Source organism: Apteryx mantelli, chromosome 4, assembly GCF_036417845.1.
Source record: "Apteryx mantelli isolate bAptMan1 chromosome 4, bAptMan1.hap1, whole genome shotgun sequence".
In the NCBI taxonomy this organism is placed as follows: domain Eukaryota; kingdom Metazoa; phylum Chordata; class Aves; order Apterygiformes; family Apterygidae; genus Apteryx; species Apteryx mantelli.
In genome coordinates this window covers 76,046,182-76,066,965 of record NC_089981.1, presented here as the reverse complement: position 1 = coordinate 76,066,965, position 20,784 = coordinate 76,046,182, and the positions used below count along the sequence as shown (strand labels likewise).

The following is a 20,784-nucleotide window of genomic DNA, read 5'->3' as shown; positions in this document are numbered from 1 at the left end:
CAAACAGAATTGGGGAAGTGAGTTCAACAGGTGATTCAGTACTGCTGTATGTAGAGAGAAGGCAGGAGAGGCGGAGGAATAGCTCTCATCTTGGTTTTCTGACTGGAACAGGCACTGGGTACTTAGGATTTGCCACCCATGAAGCACCTGGATGAGCCTCATGAGGAGCTTCTCTGGGCTTTGCAGTGTCCTGGCAGCAGAAATGGGACTGTTCTCTCCAGGGGCGATCTCATAGAGATCCAGGCTACAACAGTCTCTAAAGCTCTGAACTGCCACAGTTGTTTGCAGAGCAGTAAAAACACCCACTTAGGAAATGTCAGATGGGTCACATGCAGCTCAGCATCTGGATTGCCTTTGGTTCCTGTGCCTGGCAATGAGGCCATTCGCTTCCTAAAGATGTATCTCAGGAGAAGGGCCTCTTGCTCCTCCTGGCCTCAGAAGTGGGGTACTTAGCAAACATTGTGCATAGCCAAGATAAGGCACTTTCTCCAAGCCCTGAAGAACTCTGTGATGCATCAGATATGTAACTTAGAGCCATCTGGTCTTAGGCTAGTACTCTCACTGCTGGACAGTCCTTTCTTTTGATAGCGTAAGTAGTGGATGAAACAGAAAGAGGTGAGCAATGTGGTTTTACCCAGGTGATCGTTTGATGCCACATCATAAATGTACTTATTTTCTTCCTAAATTACAAATTCCTTGTATAACTATTGAACTAAATGCACTAACTTCTAGTTTCAGCTCAGTCGCTGTAAATTTGGAGCGACTCCAAAGCTAGTTGGGGCCAAAGAGAATAAGCAACTTTGCATTGGAAATGACTCAGCTTCTCATTAGTTCCTTCAGCCTCAGCAGAAGTAAACTGGAAAAGCAATCAAGATTGTATTTCTCAACAGCTTTATTTTAAATATAATGTCATCCTTTTTGATGACTTTTGAACTGTCTTTTATCACCATTCATTATATAATTATGTGGCACCTCACCCATGTGTCTGAGATTGGAGAATGAACCATCTCTGAGCTAATGAATGCTATGAAAACCTTGCAAGTGGAAAAGTCAGACATCTGTCTAATGCAGAGAGTGCATGTTTGACTGAACCAGATAAGGAGAAGAAATTCAGTGATGCAATACACACTGTATTGCTTTTTGTCTATATGCAGAATTTCTGTTTCTTAGGATGTAACTAGATTAACCTCATTATTATTGTCTGGCAGGGTGCTGAGTCAGTCATGTTACCATGGCTATGAAAATGTGAATGCAGGTGAGCGCAGCCAGGGAAGTGCGCATGGGATGTGGCTATGGAGGATCCTCTTGTATCCCTCCTGGGAAACCTGCACGCTCAATCACCTCTCTGAAATGCCTGTACACCAATGCACGCAGCTTGGGGAACAAACAGGAAGAACTAGAGATCTGTGTGTGGTCGCAGGGCCATGATCTCATTGCCATTACAGAGACACGGTGGGATAGCTCGCATGACTGGAGTGCCATCATGGATTGCTACGTGCTTTTTAGGAAAGACAGGCCAGGAAAGCGAGGTGGTGGAGTTGCTCTTTATGTGAGAGAGCAACTGGAATGTATTGAGCTGTGCCTAGGGGTGGATGAAGAGCGAGTCGAGAGCTTATGGGTAAGGATTAAAGGGCAGGCTAGCATGGGTGACACTGTTGTGGGTATTTACTACAGACCACCTGATCAGGAAGTCGATGAGGCCTTCTACAGACAGCTGGAAGTAGCCTCATGATCCCAGGCCCTGGTTCTCATGGGTGACTTCAACCACCCTGATATCTGCTGGAAAGACAACACAGCTAGGCACAAACAGTCCCGAAGGTTCCTGCAGAGCATTGGTGACAACTTCTTGACACAGATGGTGGAGGAGCCAACAAGGAGAGGTGTGCTGCTGGACCTCGTACTAACAAATAAAGGACTGGTGGAAGATGTGAAGGTTGGGGGCAGCCTTGGCTGCAGTGACCATGAGATGGTGGAGTTCAGGATCCTGTGAGGAGGAGGCAAGGCAATAAGTAGGATCGCAACCCTGGAGTTTAGGAGAGCACACTTTGGCCTCTTCAGGGACCGGCTTGGAGGAATCCCATGGGTTAGGGCCCTAGAAGGAAGGGGGGTCCAAGACAGCTGGTTAATACTCAAACATCACTTCCTCCAGGCTCAAGAACAGTGCATCCCTTTGAGTAGGAAGTCAAGCAAAGGAGGTAGGAGACCTGCATGGATGAGCAAGGAGCTCCTGGCAAAACTCAACCAGAAGAAGGAAGTCTACAGAAAGTGGAAAGGGGGACAGGCCACTTGGGAGGAATATAGGAACGTTGTCAGAGTATGCAGGGATGCGACAAGGAAGGCTAAGGCCCGTTTGGAATTAAATCTGGCAAGAGATGTCAAGAACAACAAGAAGGGTTTCTTCAAATACATCAATAGCAAGAGGAAGACTAGGGAAAATGTGGGCCCTTTGCTGAACGGGGTGGGTGCCCTGGTGACGAAGGATGCAGAGAAGGCAGAGTTACTGAATGCCTTCTTTGCTTCAGTCCTTACTGCTCAGGCCAGCCCTCAGGAACCCCAGACCCTGGAGGCAAGAGAGAAAGTCTGGAGAAAGGAAGACTTTCCCTTGCTCAAGGAGGATCAGGTTAGAGATCATTTAAGCAAACTTGACACCCACAAATCCATGGGCCCCGATGGGATGCACCCACGAGTGCTGAGGAAGCTGGCGGAAGTTACTGCTAAGCCACTCTCCATCATCTTTGAAAGGTCATGGAGAACAGGAGAGGTTCCTGAAGCCTGGAAGAAAGCCAATGTCACCCCAGTCTTCAAAAAGGGCAAGAAGGAGGACCCAGGGAACTACAGGCCAGTCAGCCTCACTTCCATCCCTGGAAAGGTGATGGAGCAGCTCATCCTGGAGGCCATCTCCAAGCATGTGGAGGACAAGAAGGTGATCAGGAGTAGTCAGCATGGCTTCACCAAGGGGAAATCATGCTTAACCAATCTGATAGCCTTCTATGATGGAATGACTGGCTGGGTAGATGAGGGGAGAGCAGTGGATGTTGTCTACCTAGACTTCAGCAAGGCTTTCAACACTGTCTCCCATGACATCCTCATAGACAAGCTCAGGAAGTGTGGGCTAGATGAGTGGACAGTGAGGTGGATTGAGAACTGGCTGAATGGCAGAACTCAGAGAGTTGTGATCAGCAGCACAGAGTCTAGTTGGAGGCCTGTAGCTAGCGGTGTCCCCCAGGGGTCAGGACTGGGTCCAGTCTTGTTCAACTTCTTCAATGACCTGGATGAAGGGACAGAGTGCACCCTCAGCAAGTTTGCTGACGATACAAAACTGGGAGGAGTGGCTGATACGCCAGAGGGCTGTGCTGCCATTCAGAGAGACCTGGACAGGCTGGAGAGGTGGGCGGAGAGGAACCTCATGAAGTTCAACAAAGGGAAGTGCAGGGTCCTGCACCTAGGGAGGAACAACCCCATGCAGCAGTACAGGTTGGGGGTTGACCTGCTGGAAAGCAGCTCTGCCGAGAAGGACCTGGGAGTGCTGGTGGACACCAAGTTAAGCATGAGGCAGCAATGTGCCCTTGTGGCCAAGAAGGCCAATGGTATCCTGGGCTGCATCAGGAAGAGTGTTGCCAGCAGGTCGAGGAGATGATCCTCCCCCTCTACTCAGCCCTGGTGAGGCCACATCTGGAGTACTGCGTCCAGTTCTGGGCTCCCCAGTACAAGAGGGATGTGGCACTACTGGAGCAAGTCCAGCGAAGGGCTACAAAGATGATTAGGGGATTGGAGCATCTCTCTTATGAGGAAAGGCTGAGAGAGCTTGGCCTGTTTAGCTTGGAGAAGAGAAGGCTGAGAGGAGATATCAACATGTACAAGTATCTGAAGGGAGGGTGTCGAGAGGATGGGACCAGACTCTTTTCAGTGGTGCCGAGCGACAGGACGCGAGGCAATGGGCACAAACTGAAACACAGACACTTCCATCTGAACATGAGGAAGTGCTTTTTCACTGTGAGGGTGACAGAGCACTGGCACAGGTTGCCCAGAGAGGTGGTGAAGTCTCCTCTGGAGATATTCAAAACCCGCCTGGACGCGATCCTGTGCAATGTGTTCTAGGTGACCCTGCTTGAGCAGGGGGGTTGGACTAGATGATCTCCAGAGGTCCCTTCCAACCTCAACCATTCTGTGATTCTGTGTAATGTCAGCTATAAGGAACAGGAAGGGCATAGATTTCTGCAGTGATGGAGGTCCTCAGAATAGATGAGATACAGTGCTGGGGTGCAACCATGGTAGTTCTTACCAACATTTTCCAGAGATGTCTATTTTAGGCATGACGAATATCCTCCTTCTGTGTGATTTCAGCTACTACCTGAATGCTGATTTCCAGAGATTTCCCTTCCCTCCTGTCCTCCTTCCAATGTCCTATCTCTGGTTTCCCTCCCCTGCGTTTCATCTCAGCTATTTTGTTGCTGGGTAATATACACATCCTCCTTTTTCTTCCCATTCACTCCCTGCTCTCTCACTGTTGGCAGTTTTCCAGTCAAGAAATCTTGACCTTATCTCCAATTCCTTTCATTTCCTCCCCTTCAGCCAACACCATCGGTGAACTCTGACCATTTTCCTCTACTCCATCCTCCAAAGCTGGCCATGCATCCTGCTGACTATAGTGTCATTTTTTTCCCTTGATTACTACAGACTCCTTTTTTCTGGCCTCCTTCATGTTTGACTCCGCCCAAGAAGCGGATATGAGTCTGGCTAAAGCATTTTTGTGAACTGCACCAAAATCAGGGGGAATTAAGCACCTGAACCCTTTACAAAACTCTGACCCTTTGTCTTTTTTATGTCTGGAAAGAGACTTCTCTAAGGACGCAACTATGCAATAAACTGATGATAAATATTTAGCCATCCTTAGCAGTGTAGAGTACTGCCTTTTTCCTAGCAGCATGTGGGTATTTTTACTTGATGTTTCTCACAATTGCAGAGACTAAGGATACTGGTGAGATCCTGGTTTGCTCCCCTGCTTTCTTCCTGTGGGTGTTTGGTCTTCTGTACAAACGATGTCGGGTTTCTTTCAGGGCATTGGGGGTCTGTGTGGCCAGCAGCTGGGAGGGCTGGCGGTGTGGTCATGCTGTGCGCTTTTGTTGAAGAATCTGTTACATGGGGAGGATTATACTCGGCAACTTGGACATGCGTTGCAGTTTGCTGGTTTGCTGGCATCCAGCCTAAGAATCAAGGATCATGTGTGTTTTAGAAATGAGTCATCTGGTTTTGAGGCTCTGATAGCTCTGATAGTTTGGGTCTGCCCCCTTTGTTGAATTCCCGTTCTTTAACATTATTTTATATTCTTGAGTCAAATTCTCTACCTGTGTTCAGATAGAGCTCGGCTGATTTCCTTTGCCACATTTCAGCCACTCCTTCAAGCAGGAAACTGACACTTTGAGCATTTTTTGTGTGATACAATATACACAGTGTATTACTCTGCTTGCGCTTGTACAAATAATGACTTTTTTATCAAATCAATCATCCATTAAGTATGATCAAATTCTTTGGAAAACATTTCTCTCTAATCTTTCTGGTTTCATATGTATTCTGTAATAACTTTGAGAGTGGTTATCATCATGAAAATGCGTAGTAGCTCATTAGTGACTTCACTTTTATGATGAGAAGCTATTGCTGCCTGTCATTCCCAAAACTATGATCTACTCAAGGTTGATCAGAAAACTGTATTTAAAATGTTGTCAGCTGCAGGATTCAGCAGGATTCCTCTTATTTTGTCAGTTTACTCTCAACTCAGAAGAAATATTGGATGTTCAACCTTTGCTTGGTATTCTTGTGTTCCTTCTAATGAGTCCTGAGGGGAAGATCTATAACAAGCATGGTTTTATGGCCAGAAAATCCCAAATATTCTGCTTTCAGTTGTCATGATCTTGATCATTCAGGGAGAGAAGACAGCTTTCATGCTAAAGCCAGAGGAGCTATGCATGTATTGATGTCTTTGACCTCTGTGGAAGACTGATTCTGCAAGGCCTCTATTGCATTTACCAGCTCTGTGAGAAGTTTGCAACCAATTGTGCAGTCTTAGGTCATAGTTGTAGACCAGGTGGATCCAGTCTCTGGCACTCTTCCCCCCAGCCTCTGCCTGTTCTATGTAACATTAAAGGTCTTGATAGCTGAGGATGTGTCCTCCAGGTAGCCATACAGCTTTTGCAGCCAGGGCAATTTTTTCTCCACTGAGCTGTAACCATCTGCCAGCAGGCCGAGGCCCATGCACAGCCTGTGAGCGTCCCTTGGTCTCTAAGCTTTGGCAGTCTGTTAAATCCCTTTGGAGGTTTATTGCGGAGTTAATTCTAATTTTGTTTTTTCCTGGTATGCCTACCCCTCCAAAGGAAATTATTGTGTGATCAGCAACTCGGTTCATAAAGGTTGATGGGAAGCTATTATGGGTAAATGGCTGTTGGTCATTACGTGGGTTAAGTATGGACTAGTGGTTTAGACATGAAAGACTCCATGTCCTTCATGCTATTTTTGTCCTTGATCTAATGGATTGGCCCATCCTTTCCTTTGTTGTTCATACATGAACACTTTCTTTTTACTAATAAAAAAGCCCCCAAAACCTAAAACATTTGGAAAGCTAAGAAGTGGCAAAGTGGTCCTCCTTTGGTCCTTCTTTCTCACATGACTAATTTACTGGCCTTGGCTTAGAAGGCAAAGTGAGGGAACGAGGCTTAAAAAGTTGTGTTTTTAAATGTGGAAAAGATGATAATGGAGTGCCCCGTGCACTGTGTGTGAAAGCATTCCTGTAATGGTGCTACATACCACTCTGCCATCCTAATTTACTTTCACGGGCCCCCAGTATAATCATTCTTTGTGTTTCCTAAAGGACATGAAGACTAAATACGAGTTTGGTCAATGGATTCAGTGTTGATTTCTTCCACTGCTACAGTGCAAATGCACAAATATTAGGTACAGGCAGGGTGCATCTCTCTGAGTAAAGATACTGTGTCTCATGTAATCCAAGACAGAGGCCTTTGAAAAAGGAAAGTCATATCAAAAGTGCTTACAAGGCTGTTTGGAGAGTAGGAATCTTTTGTAAAATTTAACTTCTGTATCTTTTCCGATGGGATCCTCCCTGCAGAACTGGCCAGCATTTTGGAAACAACCCCAGCCAGTACTAGGTTTGGACATCTGTTTGTTTTAAGGTTGCCTTCACAATTTTCTCTGTAGCTGAAGATAAGTACTTGATCGCCATGTGAAAATATTGCCAAAAAAGCAGTAATGTTATGCCAACTGTTTCTTTCATGTTTGCAACTTCTTAGAAATGACCAGCTTATGCTGGAAAATCATCTCGTTTGCATTGTGCCCTTGGCTAGAAGGATGAGAACTGTTTGATATTGACTTTGTAGAAAGTTATCCTAAATGACCAAAAAGGTTTCTTGAACTGATTTAGCTTTAAACCAGGTTGATCTTCTGCCTCAGTATACCTCAACTGAGTGATGCTGGGCTTAAATGGAATTAAAACCAAATGGCTTCTGAGGAAGGGATCATGTCTTTTGTCTCTGCAAGTGGCTGAAGGAGATGATAGAATTTGAAAGCAGCTAGTGCTCATATTTTCTGGATATTTTCTTCCTCTTGCTTAAATGACTCAAAGGGAATTAAATCATGTGTACTCTTCTTATTTCAACAGGGACCAGCTCGCATGACATCTGATCTTGGGTCTTCTCCTGCAGCAGGGTATGTCCCTGTTGGTCAGAAACCAGAGGCTGTTGTGCATGCTATGAAGGTAAGGATGTCTCAAACACCCACGCTGCATTGCAACAAGCACAGAAGTGTCATAGCTGGACATTTTCTGTTCTCATGAAATCATGACAATTAGAAATAGAAAATTAGTACTCAGGCAGATTACTGGTTACCAGGATTTATATCATGATGCATAATCATTGCCTCAAATGGCTCGAGTTAAGCCAGATCGCACATGACTAATTTTTGGGTGGGAGACCTTCAGCAAAAACTCTTGATGATGAAGGTGTTGGATACCCTTTCTATTTATCATTCCCTGCTTGCTGAGGCAAAGGAGAATATTGCACTGAAGAAACAGAAGTTTTAAAGTCCTAGTGACCATCCATTAGCAGGAAATATGTAATAGCCTGGTGTTACATATTTTAGCAGTTAAGCAAGTTATTTTTGAGTATCTAAGAGACACAGAAATGCAAATGCTTTCCAGGGCATCTTAGAGATGGCTGGAAAATCTCTAACTAAATTAGGTTTTGGTTGGAATATACTGATTTGCATATTTCCATTGATTTGTTGAACCTGAAAAGTTTTGTACAAGTTTAAAAAGCTTTCACAAAATCAAAGCAGGGTTCCTGGAGGCTCAAACCTCCAGAGATGAAAGATGGAGAAAAGGTTCAGCTGTGGGATTGCTTCACCAGCACTAGCTTAGACTGTCCTACAACAAGATACTAGTGCTAACAAAGCTCTTTGCTTTGCATGTTTCCACATCTGACATCTAAATGGCACAAAGTTTGGCTCCAGGACAGACCTGTGAGATGGCAGTGGTAAAGCCAACACTTTAGGAGCGGTCAGGAGAAGCAGGAGCGCAGCTGACAAGAATGTCAGTTCCCCTGAACAGTGGCAAGATCCTTGGAGGATATTAAGTTTCAGAAACACCATGTGTTGGTATTTCTGAAGTAGTTCATCTTCTATGTATTTATGGTGTGTGAGGAATTACGAAAGGAAAGAAAGTTCAGTTTGATTTGGTTCAAACTTGAATTCAAATTATAAAAGTTCCTTCAAACTGGAAATCTTGATTTTTTCAGCTTGTTTGAGGCTTTATATACCCAGATCATATAACTCTGTGCATCTTAAGAGATGGGTTTCTAGCATCAACAAGGATTAAAAAGTATCTTTAATGGAGTTTTTACTGCATCCCAAAGGAACCTTGACCAAACAGGCAACAGTTCAATTGCCTACGTATATTTTTCCAGTATTTTCTGGATAAGTTTCTTCTTTGCTTGCCCTGAATGGTTCTGTGTGATCAGAAAGTTGTTGTGCTCTATCCTGCACTATGCTGCATTTCACCTGTGGGTGAAATTATTCCTGTACATATATGTATCTGCTAAGCTGTGATGCCATCCAGAACATTGCAGAACTGTGTGATACCTTCATTTTTCCTGCACTTTTTACCACCTTTCCTTCTCACTGGTCACTTGCATTTACTCTAATCATGCAAGCCATCAATGCCTTCCAGACTACTACTGTTATTTTGAAACGCATGTGGCTTTTTCTTCCATAACTGTGGCATTCTGTCATTTCTGCTCCCCTCTTCTTGTGACACATTAAAATTGTAGTTTTTGGTCTCCAGCCACAAATCTTAAACTGGATAGAAGATAACATCTTTTTTTTGGCCCATGGCATGCTGTAGCATATGGAGTAGGTCTTATCTGCACTTTGAGGAACTGGACATCATTTTCAGTGCCAGCTCCAGCATGAGTGGAACTGGAAGCAGCTACCAGGTTAGACCACTCACAGCCTATGATACAGCACCTGGCCTTCCCTTGGGGACAAGAAGAGAGTGGCATACAAATGACACTCTGTGCTTTGGATATATGACACGTAATTTTAGAAAAAAGCTTATCTCGGTCATGTAAAGACATTCTTATGGCTGTAGCAAGCTAGCCCCTTGCTGTGAGGAAAGGCAGAGACAGATGCAAGTTTGCAAGCCTGTGAGCAGCTTGTGTTCTGGGCAGCTCAGATGCAAGTCCAGAAGCTGTATGGGCACAGCATCGCAGCTCTGTGCCCAAGCAAAGGCGACTGAGGTGCTGTGCTTATTCGGGGGTACAGCACAGTGCACAGATCTGGACAGTTTTCAGGAGAGAGCTGGCGTATGTCTGACCAGCTAGGAGAAGCAACAGAGCTGGATTACTTACCTCTGTCTGTGCCCATCTGTGTAGATGTCCCCCAGGCTTTTTGCTTGGCTTTTTCCTGCAGCTGAATGCCTCATGGCTGAAGGGCTGCTTTTGATTTAGCCCAAGTTCTTTCTTGAGAATGTTTAAGGATTTTCTTTATTTTTTTTCTTCTGAAATAGTTTTTGTTTATTTGCACCTAATAAATAAGGAGCAAGATGACAGGTTGGCACTCCTAACAACTGTTCTCGCTAATGAGGATAAAAGGTACATATGCTATATCTCAGTATCTCACTGAACATCAAAGCACTTTTCTTAGGAGTTGAACAAACCTGCTAAAGACAGGGGGAGATGAGGAGGAGGCAAATGTAAGAAAACAAGTTTTAGCCCATAATCCAGTTCCCCAAGAGTGACATCTCTCTGATTTGCACAGAACCATCAAGCGGGTATTTAGTCACTCCACGGGTGCTGAGAAGGCAGGATTTGATCCACAGGGAAAAGGCCAAGTGGGGCAACTAGTCTGTTCCCCTGCCAAAGCAGGATTGTTCACTATGCTGTGTTCCCCGGTGCTTTGTCCGGGTGACTTATAAACACTATCTGTGAGGCTTGCACCCATAGGAGAGCACTCCTTAACCTTAATTCCTCCTGTTACGGAGATGCTTGCCCCATATCTAGCCCAGTACTCCCCTTTCTTAGTTTTAATATAGTGGTCCAGACTGTTGGGAGTTTGTTGTTTTTATGATGCACTGAGGGTAGCTCAGTGGTCATGCGGGGCCAGTACTGTAAGTCAGAAAGGTGGTGGATGTAATGGATCAGGTGACTGAGGTGAAACTGTCTTGGTCACAGGCTCAGTTCAGTGACGAAAGAGAACTAAATATACCTGAGGTGTTCTTCACAGTTTACATACCAACATGGAGAGAGCAAGATGAGCCAGCATGCACATCTGCAGCTAGTCACAGCACGTTCATAGTTACTTGTTTAACATAGAAGTTGTCTTGAAAAAGGTAAGGCTGTGGAGCCCTTTTGCAGAAAAGCAGAAGAAGCAGTTGAGAATGGTTATGCATCCCTCCCTCCCAGGGCCACGCTCTGCTATCTGCCAGGAGCTCGGGGATTGCCACGGGCCTGGGATGGACCAGGCTGCCAGCCTGGGCTGAAGTTTCACCCAGGGAGATAAGGTAGTGCTGACGGATCATCAAAGGGCCAAATGCCAGGACAGCTTTAGTTGTTCTGTCAGTGAAACTTAATGAAGAGCAAGAAGGGGATAACATCAACCTCTTGGAGCCTGGGATACATTTTCTGTAGGTTTCTGGATTGGGAGGTGCCAGAAGTCACAAGGAAGTATAAGCCTGTTTCTGACCTTAGATCCAAATTGAACACACAGTCTGTGAATTGCAGTTAGTGTCTTTAGTAGCTGAGGAAACACTCGGCAGGATTTGAAAATGGATGGGGCTGGGTCAGCAGTAACAGGTCCTCCTCTTCAGGAAGTGATTTTGCTCATCAGGGTTTTTCTTCCAGCACACCTTTCTGGCATCAGCTCTCAAGTTTTACCCTCCTGATCCCCTTTTTCTATGTCCAAAATGCTAACACATCTTCATAAAGTGTCTACCCAGAAATGGGCTTTGACCTGTGGAGAGGGATGGTTTCCAGGGTTAACGAGTCCTGTGTCGTTCAGAAATGATATACAACCATAACTTCTGACTTATCAGCTTTCAGCTCTGGCTGTGCTCTGTTTACACCATTAAAAGACATTTCCACTGAAAGAAATGGGCTACACCACCCCTTCACACCTCATGGAATGTGAATGCAATTTTATTTTAAGTGGAAATCATAGAAAAACATTTTTATTTTTCTCCTCTGAGACTCTTCTGCCTGCAAGATTGATGGCTGGTGGAAGCAGACGCTGGAGCTGATGTGATCTTTAACTAATCTAAGCCACAGTTGTCCTTGACACTTGCCCTGTAGACACAGCCAGTGCTTAGCTGCTCGACAGACATTCCTGGTGCGCTGCGCTGAGGTCTGATTGTGCAGGCAGTTGCTCTTGCAGCCGAGCATCGGAGGCATACTGACTCCAGACAAGCAAGTTCGATGTGTGAGTCCAGCTGGATCAATAATTAATTCCCTCCTCTTTAGAGAAAAATAGATGTTCTCTTTGTCAGCTCCTACATGTTTTTTGCATCTCTCTTGCCCTTCCTCTTCCCATAAAAAGGATGTGGATATTCTTATTTGTATAAAGATTGGTCCCAGATATGTTGGTTAAACTAGCTAGTGCATTTTATAAGTAGGTTAAGAGCCCTAGGAGAATGACCTATTTTTGTAAGTTAAGCAGTCAGAATACAGCAAGACTGCTGTGCTGAAGCAGACCAACAGATAATCTAGTCTAGTATCCCATTTCTTAGAGCAGTCAATGCTGTATGCCTCAGCAAAGAGTGAAACCCATCCCTGCATCCAGGTCTGTAGTTTCTTAGTAGATATACAAATATTTATGCATGCAAATAGACCTGCTGTAGAGCTTTGTATGTGTGCGGATATATCCGACACATGGTGAGTAAGACACAATGCACTATTTGATGGCATTGGATGATTTCAGGATCTTTCACCCTGTACACTGAGATGACCACATTTTTCATCAGTGCCAAAGGCCTGGGTGAGTTATGTAGGTCAGCGCAAATGTACCAGTGCAATCTCGATGCAGTCCTGCACTGTGATATGCCTGCCTCATGCAACATGCTTGTCTGGAGAAGCTATTTGAATGCATGAGAAGACTTTTGGAATGTGCATGAGGGGATATTTCTGTGGATCAGCATGTTTCCAACTGGAAGTGAAGGCTGCCTTTAATACCACCGCGTTTTAAACTGCCCCTCAGCCAGCCTCAACCTCTTTCATCAAAGGACCACCCAATCACTTTTAGAAAACACACGCGGTACCTCCCATGGGCTCTGTTCTGCGGCAGCACAGCTGGGAGCTGCCTGTTGCTCCAGCTGTGCCGGCAGCCAGGACTGGCGCCCAGCTGAGCCTACTCCAAGTGCTGGTGCGGAGGCGTCAGGTGCTGGGAAGCATGGGGGTGTGCACAGCAGTTGTACAGCACCGTTGTTGTGTATGGCTGTTGAAACAGTTGTTTCCTGAGCCGTGTGCAGTTTTCTTGCCAGCCATTCATGGCCTGGGGATCATAGCTTGGGGAAGATATCCCTAAGTGTTATCTGAAAAAAAAAAAGATTAAAAATCATTTTTTTCCTTAAAAGAAAAGAAACAACACCCTTTCCAACCATTGTCAACTCAAAATCTAGTTTAGTAAGTGACAGGCAGGATGCTTCCATTATTTTTTGTGAAGTGGACTGGGATTCTTTCACAGCAGATTTGCTCGTCTTCCTAAGGCAAACCTGCAAATGTGTCCCCAGACCCGACCATGTGGAGTACGTGAGCTCCATGAGCATTAGCACTGGACTTGTCAGACCTGTGGTTTCAATGCTGGAGCCATAACTGCTCTGTTCCTGCAAGGAAACCTGGTTCTAGCCCATCTGGTAGCCCCCCCATGCTGGGAAATGCCCAGTGAGCTGGCGTGACCTCCCAAACCTGAGAGTGGAGCTGAGCTTTCTTGCATGCTTTGGCTGCTGTAAACTGGGTTAACTTTTAAATGTCTGGAGAGCCATGAACCCAAGCTCCTTACAAATATCCTGAATCTTGGACTGTTTGGATCAACCATGAGAGCCCAGCAAAGCCAACTGAGCATGTTTTTAGTGCTGGGTCCCATGGGCTCCTGGTGAAACAGCTGAGGCAGATGACCCTGGTAGCTGCCTATCAAAAATTCAGTAGAGAGTCTCAAATCCTGCCCTTCCCCCTTGCCTGACTCTTGCAGTCCCATTTCTATTCTTTTACAGCCACATTTCCTGTTTTTGCAGTGCTTTCCTCACGTTATTGTTGTGGAAAAGCTTCATAGTCCCAAACAGGAGATAAAGGAAAGCTAAGACCTCACTCACCCAAAACTTCATGTGGGTAGAGTGCTGCAGGCACCTGCGTGGTCCCATTGTATGTCACAATGCAGCCAGTCCTAAGAGGAAAGACAATAAAATGGAGTTGCTTGTGTAGGACAAGACAGGCCTGGCCCAAGGATGTCAGTGGGTATGTGCAGCATTCATCCGCATTTGTACCAGTTGATCTCGTTTAACAGCTGGTAAATTTTAGGGGTCTGTGTGGATACACTTGCATATTGGCCCCTGGCCAAGGATCACATATTCCCTTCTATGTACAGGGCAGGGGCTCCATGGGAAGAAGCATGGCAGACTGCCTCCATGCTGGGGGCAATGGTTGTAACGAGGCTGGTTTCCATCGCTGGCGATGGTACAAAAACGGTGTGACGCTGCACCTCGCAGAGCACTGCTAAGGGCAATGCCCTGTGCTGTGCAAACAACACTGTCTGGCAGGTTAAAGTAAAGCTTGGAGAGTCAAGGTGATTATCTCCATTTTTAAGAGGACATCTATGGCACAAAGTGACTGTGACCCAGCTTCACCAAGGCATGCAGGTTGTTGGGAAAGGAGCCTTCAGAGGACTGCAGTCAGTGCTCAGGGGCCTGGGGTGTAGCAATGTTATTCAACCCCCCACCCCTGCCCAGCCTGGCTGATACAGCCCCGAAAGGGAGCCGGTGGGAGCAGGGAATCGCATTGGGCTTGCTGGGTGCTGGCCTCCATGATGACAGCCCCTCTCTCTCAGTCACTGTCATCATGGGCTTTGGAGGGGTTCCTCTGAGAAACTAAAGGGGTTGAAAGCGGTTTTGGGGCAAAGGTGAGTGAAACTGTGTCTTTAAGATCTCAAAGTTCATGGCTGATTGGAGCCATGCAGATGGTGCCATGGTGCCCCGCTCTTTTGGCGCTAGTCACACCATGCAGGTGGTGGAGAGAGACATGTCCCCGCAGGGAAAGGGGAGGAGGTTGAAGGGGCCAAACTTGGCTTCATGCTCATCTTTGTAATGCTCTGAATCTCAAGGCTTTAAGAATCCTGCCAATTAAAATACTGGTTAATGACGTTGTTGAGGACACTGTTAACTGTTTGAGGAGCATAATGCTTTTGTAATATTGTTTGTCTGTAGGTCCTTGAGGTCCATGAAAATTTGGACAGGCAAATGCAAGATAACTATGAAGAAGACCTGAGTGAAAAGGAGAAAGCGATTGTTCGTGAAATGTGCAATGTAATCACTTCTCTCAATAATTCTAGCAGTTCTTGTTGTGTTCTTTTGTTATAAGTACAGAGGAGCACTGTTCTGCATATGAGTGTTTGACATGAAATCCGCAGGGGAAATCCAGACAGGAGGGAAGAGTCAAGGCTCTGCTGACTACTGCTTTGGGTATCAGCAACCTGACCGCCTCGTTCACTGCGCTGAGCAGCCTTTGCTCAGCAGATCCTCCCCAGGGCGCTGCCTTAGCAGGTGCAGACAGAACAACTAGTCTCAGGGACTGATAGCTCTGCAAAAGGCTCTGCCTGGGTGGAAGACTCCTGTTTGTGGCAGAATCTAGCTGTGCCCTTAGGGACTCAGTTTGGGCTGAGAGCAGCAACTGGTCTGCTATGTTTAAAGTCCAAGAGCTTAGATGGCTTTGAGCCTAAACCCTAAGCTGATGTCAGAGGGAGAAGCTCCTGGTTGAAGCCATTCAACAGGATTGTGCGTGTGGTTTTTAGTACCACAAACATGTTTAGCAACTGCATTGTAAACTGAGCTTGCCACATACTGTACACTGAGCGTTTGTACCAAAACTCTGCTCTGCAGTGTTTGCTTGCTGTGCTGCTACCTCCAGTTTCAAGCCTAGCCTACTAATAAGAGAAATACCTTGGCTGTGCATTGGGTTTGAGCAAAGAATTTTGGACTTCTGCTAGAACATTGCTCAAACTGTGTCACGTGCAGTCGGGGATTTGCTATTTGACAGTAACAGCAGTTCCCGCAGCAGGGAAGAGGATGCTTATGGAGCTGTCTTTTTTTAGAAGTCCAGATTGGAGGTCAGCACAAGTGGTACCTTTCTGTGCATCACAGCAACAGAGAGAAGCCTAATCCTCCTTTTAAATTCTGAAATTGGTTTCAGTGAGGTCTTGCAAAACTACTGTGATGGCAAGACAGTGCTGTAGCATTAAGCCACACTATGGAGGGCATTACTATCGTATTTTGGTGACTGCATCTTTACAGATACAATGGGAGGCAGAAAGAACAAGACAGTGGTTTGCTTCATGCAAACAGCGGGAAAAATCTTAAAGGGCAAAGGAAAAAAAATCATCTCAACTCTATAAAGAGGGTGCAAAAAATGCAACTGTATCTTACACAGCTAAATCACTAAAGCAATCTTTGGCAAAGGCTAAGGCATTTCACTTAGGTTGCTATATCTCTATAAGCAACACCAAGAACAGAATAAATGAGGGCCTGCTTTTTAGGTTATTTCATCTGCTTAATGCCCCCATTCTGTTGTAGCCATGCAGGGGGAAAAGTAAAACACCATAACTTCACCCCCCCTGCCTAAATGGGCTAATTTATGTTTGTCTATCATCAGCTGTGTTTTTTTAAATATGCATTTTATGTAGGTGGCTATAAAGTGCTTTGCAGTTTCTTCTAGTTTTAAAACAGCCCCACTTATCCCAATGGCCCTAGAGAGGGCCATTGTTTTCAGAATGTCATAGATATAATTTTAACCATTATCTTTTTCATTATCTTTTCTGTTCATGATAACATAACTTCTTTAAGTATGACAGGGCTGACCTACCATTGAACTTAACTTCTGAACCTAGTGTATTTGTTTTATATTATTACCCCAGGCAAAAACGGTTCTAATTTCAAGAGAGACTAATTAGAACACTTCAATGGCTTTTCCTTGGAAACTGGTGCATATATGCCATCCAGTGGCCCTATTGAGAATTACAGCGCTGCTCTAGGAAATGGCTCATTTTGACTCGTAGACAAATACTAGAACTCAGCAGAGTCTTTGCTTTTTATTTCCTGCCTTTTGCTCCCCTACCCCTTTATTTTTTCTTACAGGTTGTCTGGCGAAAGCTGGGTGATGCTGCAAGCTCCAAACCCTCCATCAGGCAACATCTTTCAGGAAACCAGTTCAAGGGTCCATTGTAGGAATATCGTCCCGTAGACTGGAAGTGACTCCATGAAGACTAAAAGAGAGAGAGTTACTGTTTCTGGCTGCCTGTTCTTTGGGAGTTGGGGGTTGCTTTTTTCAAGCTTTTTTCCTATTTTTGCTTTTTTGTAACTGTCAATAGTGTAAATATGGCAGCTAAAAGCCTGATTTCAGGCTGTGGTGCTCTGGAACCAATGTTCAATGGGTAACCATTCAGTAATGCCAGACTTGCATCATTTGTATTGTAGTTCAAACCTGCTTTGTTGTATGGTCTGTTTGTAGAATTAACTTGAGAGAATTTCTAAGAAGAACAAGAAGAAACCTTAACCTGTGGAGAAGTCACAGTTTGTATTGCTTCTGTCCACCTGCTTGTTAACTGATTCATAACTAGGCTAGTGGCTCCAGGCAGCACATTTTTTGGAACCTTCCAAGGAAACAGAAATTTGAATTCATTGGTTTACGGGCTGCCACTTTCCTAAGCTGCTACCATTTTTTTCGGAGGTCCTTATTTCGGGGAATGACATACGACTGTTTTCACAAGGCGCTGTGTAAAACACTGAGCGGAGGGATTAAACACTTGTACCACTTTGTCTATTGTACTGTGGTACTCATCTCACAAGCATACAGAAAAGCTTGAGACTCCGTATGAGCTGTTAATGACTGATTTTTCATGAACAAATGACACTTAAGATTTCTGCAGTCATAATGTGAATGAAGTCACTTAGCCAAACACCAGTATTCGCTACAAATATGGGCAACACTTTTCCTGTAAAGCTTTTATTAAACAATTCAGCAGAAACAGCCATCCTAGCAGCACTTACAGTTTTCACAGTATCTTCAAGAGCAGCTCATCTTTCACATATGGAAGATTTGGGTATTTTTTTTAATGTTCTTGCTGGAACCCTCACCTATATTGGTTACTGTGTAAGGCAACCAAACAACAACCTCGCAGAGCTGAATAAAAACTCAATATTAACATGGGCTGTCGGGTAAGACTACTTCCTGCCATTGAAGCTTTATTTTTGTTAATGAACCAAAACAAGTGGGTTTTTCCTCCTTCAAATGGTTGTACATAAAAACAATGGGACTTATATTTTGTTAGTGTGGAGTAGCTGCTTGTATAGATGTAGTAAGAATTTGACCCCCTTTCTTTTCCAGCTTGTCACAGCAACTGGCCCTGTATTTCAGTAGACATTCCTTCCCATCTTTTCCCAATAGTCCAAGGAAGCTGGGTGTCGTTATTAAACCCATTGGTGTAAAATAATGTTAAAAGACCGGCATGTGTAAAGATCAATACCTCCTCTTCAGAAGTTGCGTTGTCTTGGTGATTAGTTTGAAGATTTAATGACTTCAAACCTCATCGGTTTCTTTTTATTTTCCTTAAGAATCAGTCAACAGACAGTTGAATTACCTGGACAGGTTCTTGCTGCTAAAAGAATTTGTTCTACTAGTTGAATTCTTGACTCCTGTTATTATATTGATAAGGAGCATCAATAAAAACCCAAGGAGCTAGTGCTTGCAAGTTATAAAACAGGTAATTGATCCCACTGTATATAGTGTAACAAGCTGCCTGGAAACTCTAATTTGCAGTGTCAAAGGCTAGGTCTGTAACCAATAAAAAGGACCAAAATACATACTAACCAGGAAGCGTAAGAACCACTTCATTATAGGGTGTAGAAATAAAAACGTAACAGTCGAGTAGTTTATTTAAAAAAGAAGAAATCAAGAACAAGATACCTTCCCCACCCCACCCCAGCCACTCACCAGTAACTTATTTCTTACTATTGCTCAGTCAGCAGATACAGAGCTGGCTAACTGTAACCCTAATAAGTACTTGCATCCAGTGTAAGTCTGGAAAAAATTATTCTAGCATATGACTGTCTCCTTAAAATATAACATCTTTAGAGGATTCCTGATTTCCTCCCCTTTGTTTTGTTTTGCCTGTTTTTTCATTGCCTTCCAGTTTCTACTAGCCATTGATTACTTTTCTTCCTCCTGGACAATTTATACCCTGAGATTTTTGTACCAGAAAAGGTGGTGTAATTTTGCCCCTTCCAGAGAAGGGCAAATCAGATACATCATTCTTTAACATCTAATGTTTCACAGAGGGCTACTTTAATCTATCTGCTTGCAAGCCTATTTTAATTTTGGTGGTATCTAATCTCCGGATTAAGGCAGAGAATTTAAGCACATTGGGAGCAGGGTTAATTTATGCCAGTGCGTTTTAACTAAAGCAATGTAAATGTTGCCAACACTTGTAGAAAGTTAACTGTGTTGATGACATGCTTACTGTTTTAGGAATATATTAAACTAGCAGGTCCTCTCAACAAGACGAGCTATGCTAATCAGACTACTACTCTCACCAACTATGAAGTTCTCAAACAAATATTCCCCTTATCAAACTTCTCTCAAAATCTATTTGGTGACGTTAAGCAAAGTCTGTTTCATTCCACCCGCAGATCTCACCTACAAGGGATATAGTGCTGTAATCGAGGTCCAGTAGTGTTACAAATCCTAAAAAGCCAATTTACAGGGTAGTCAGTTAGCTCAGTTGAATAACCTTTACACTTGTAGGGTATAATCTGTATTTTTAAATGATTTTATTCAGCAGCATAAGTCTTCAATGCAAGATGTGCATTTCTGATTTAACAGAAGAACATAAAAGTGCTGTATGTGGGGGGTTTTTTTGTTTGTTTGTTTGAGGCTTGCTACTCTTCATACCTAGCTCCATTTGAGCTAAAAAGTGTCTTCCTGGGGGAAATTGACACTCAATGACTCTACGGGATGACTTGGGTGCTAAACTTTCAGTTGTCTAAAAAGAAGTTTTATATGCATATTTAAATTCAGTTAACGATGTGCTAAGTCTTCAGTGAAAACTACCTGAGGAGCTTTGTACATTAAGCTGGAGGGGAGCATCCCTTGAAATAGTGGCCATTAAATTAATATATCTGGGGGTAATAGCCTGAGTTAATTTCCTCAAGATTGAAGCCCTGGGTTCTGCCATCCTACTGCAAAGAAAGCATCCACTGGTTCCAAACAGACTTTGCTCATTTAGTGAAAGCAGAATCACATCCTCCACATTTTTTGGAGTGACTGAACAGCATTTCCATAAAAGTTTTTTATAATGCTGTGGTATAACCAGCTTCAGTTGGCTCTTTGCACCTTGTAAGACTGCTGAGCACAACCTTGTTTGAGAATGGCACATTTTTATCCAAATATTAAGATACTAAAAAAAAAAAAGAAAAAAAAATCAGTGTTAAAGTGACCTTTTATCTTTTTAGAAACTGTGGGGGAAAAGTACTACTGATCTTTTTCAAAGTGCATGACTGTAAAGTGATAAAATTGTATATTTTTCATAATGTGGGGAAAGTCTATCTGTGCTGCTTTGGAAATCAGTTTGAAGTTTGATTTCTGTTAAACCTGTGATATTACAGCCCTGCTATATTTTCTGTATATGATTTACAAAAAACTGGAAAAGTTAGCACCTGCTGTTGTGTATATAGCAAAATTCTTTAGACTTTAGCACACGTTTTTACCTATTATTGAACCACTCTGGCTTTTTTGGGGGAGGGAAAATAATAGTACAGATTTTTTTGATAATGTGTGTAAAACATTCTTTTGAAATATTTTAGTAAAAATGAAGTAAGAGATTGATTGTGATAGTGTATACTTTTAGTTGAATAAAATAAAATTACATTCTTTTTAAATAAACTGATGAATAAGGTTTGGAAGACCACTGCTGAAATATCTTGCAATGTACCACAGCTATGAATTCTGAACTAATACAAAAAACTTGGAAATCCAC

The 20,784-nt window shown here is 43.9% G+C and overlaps 1 protein-coding gene across 3 annotated transcripts in view; it reads left to right on the top strand.

Annotated features, from left to right (window-relative positions):
* CCDC85C (coiled-coil domain containing 85C) overlaps window positions 1-20,703 on the top strand; it is a 123,111-nt gene extending 102,408 nt beyond the window's left edge. For 2 of the 3 annotated variants that reach the window (XM_067294952.1, XM_013940747.2), the window contains 3 exons: window positions 7,667-7,762; window positions 14,966-15,064; window positions 16,889-20,703. In XM_067294952.1, coding sequence (XP_067151053.1) covers window positions 7,667-7,762; window positions 14,966-15,064; window positions 16,889-16,978 — 285 coding nt within the window. In that variant the 3' untranslated portion in view covers window positions 16,979-20,703. The remainder of the gene's footprint in view (window positions 1-7,666; window positions 7,763-14,965; window positions 15,065-16,888) is intronic. The other variant, XM_067294953.1, reaches the window with a different exon arrangement.
* The last annotated feature ends 81 nt before the right edge of the window (window positions 20,704-20,784 follow it).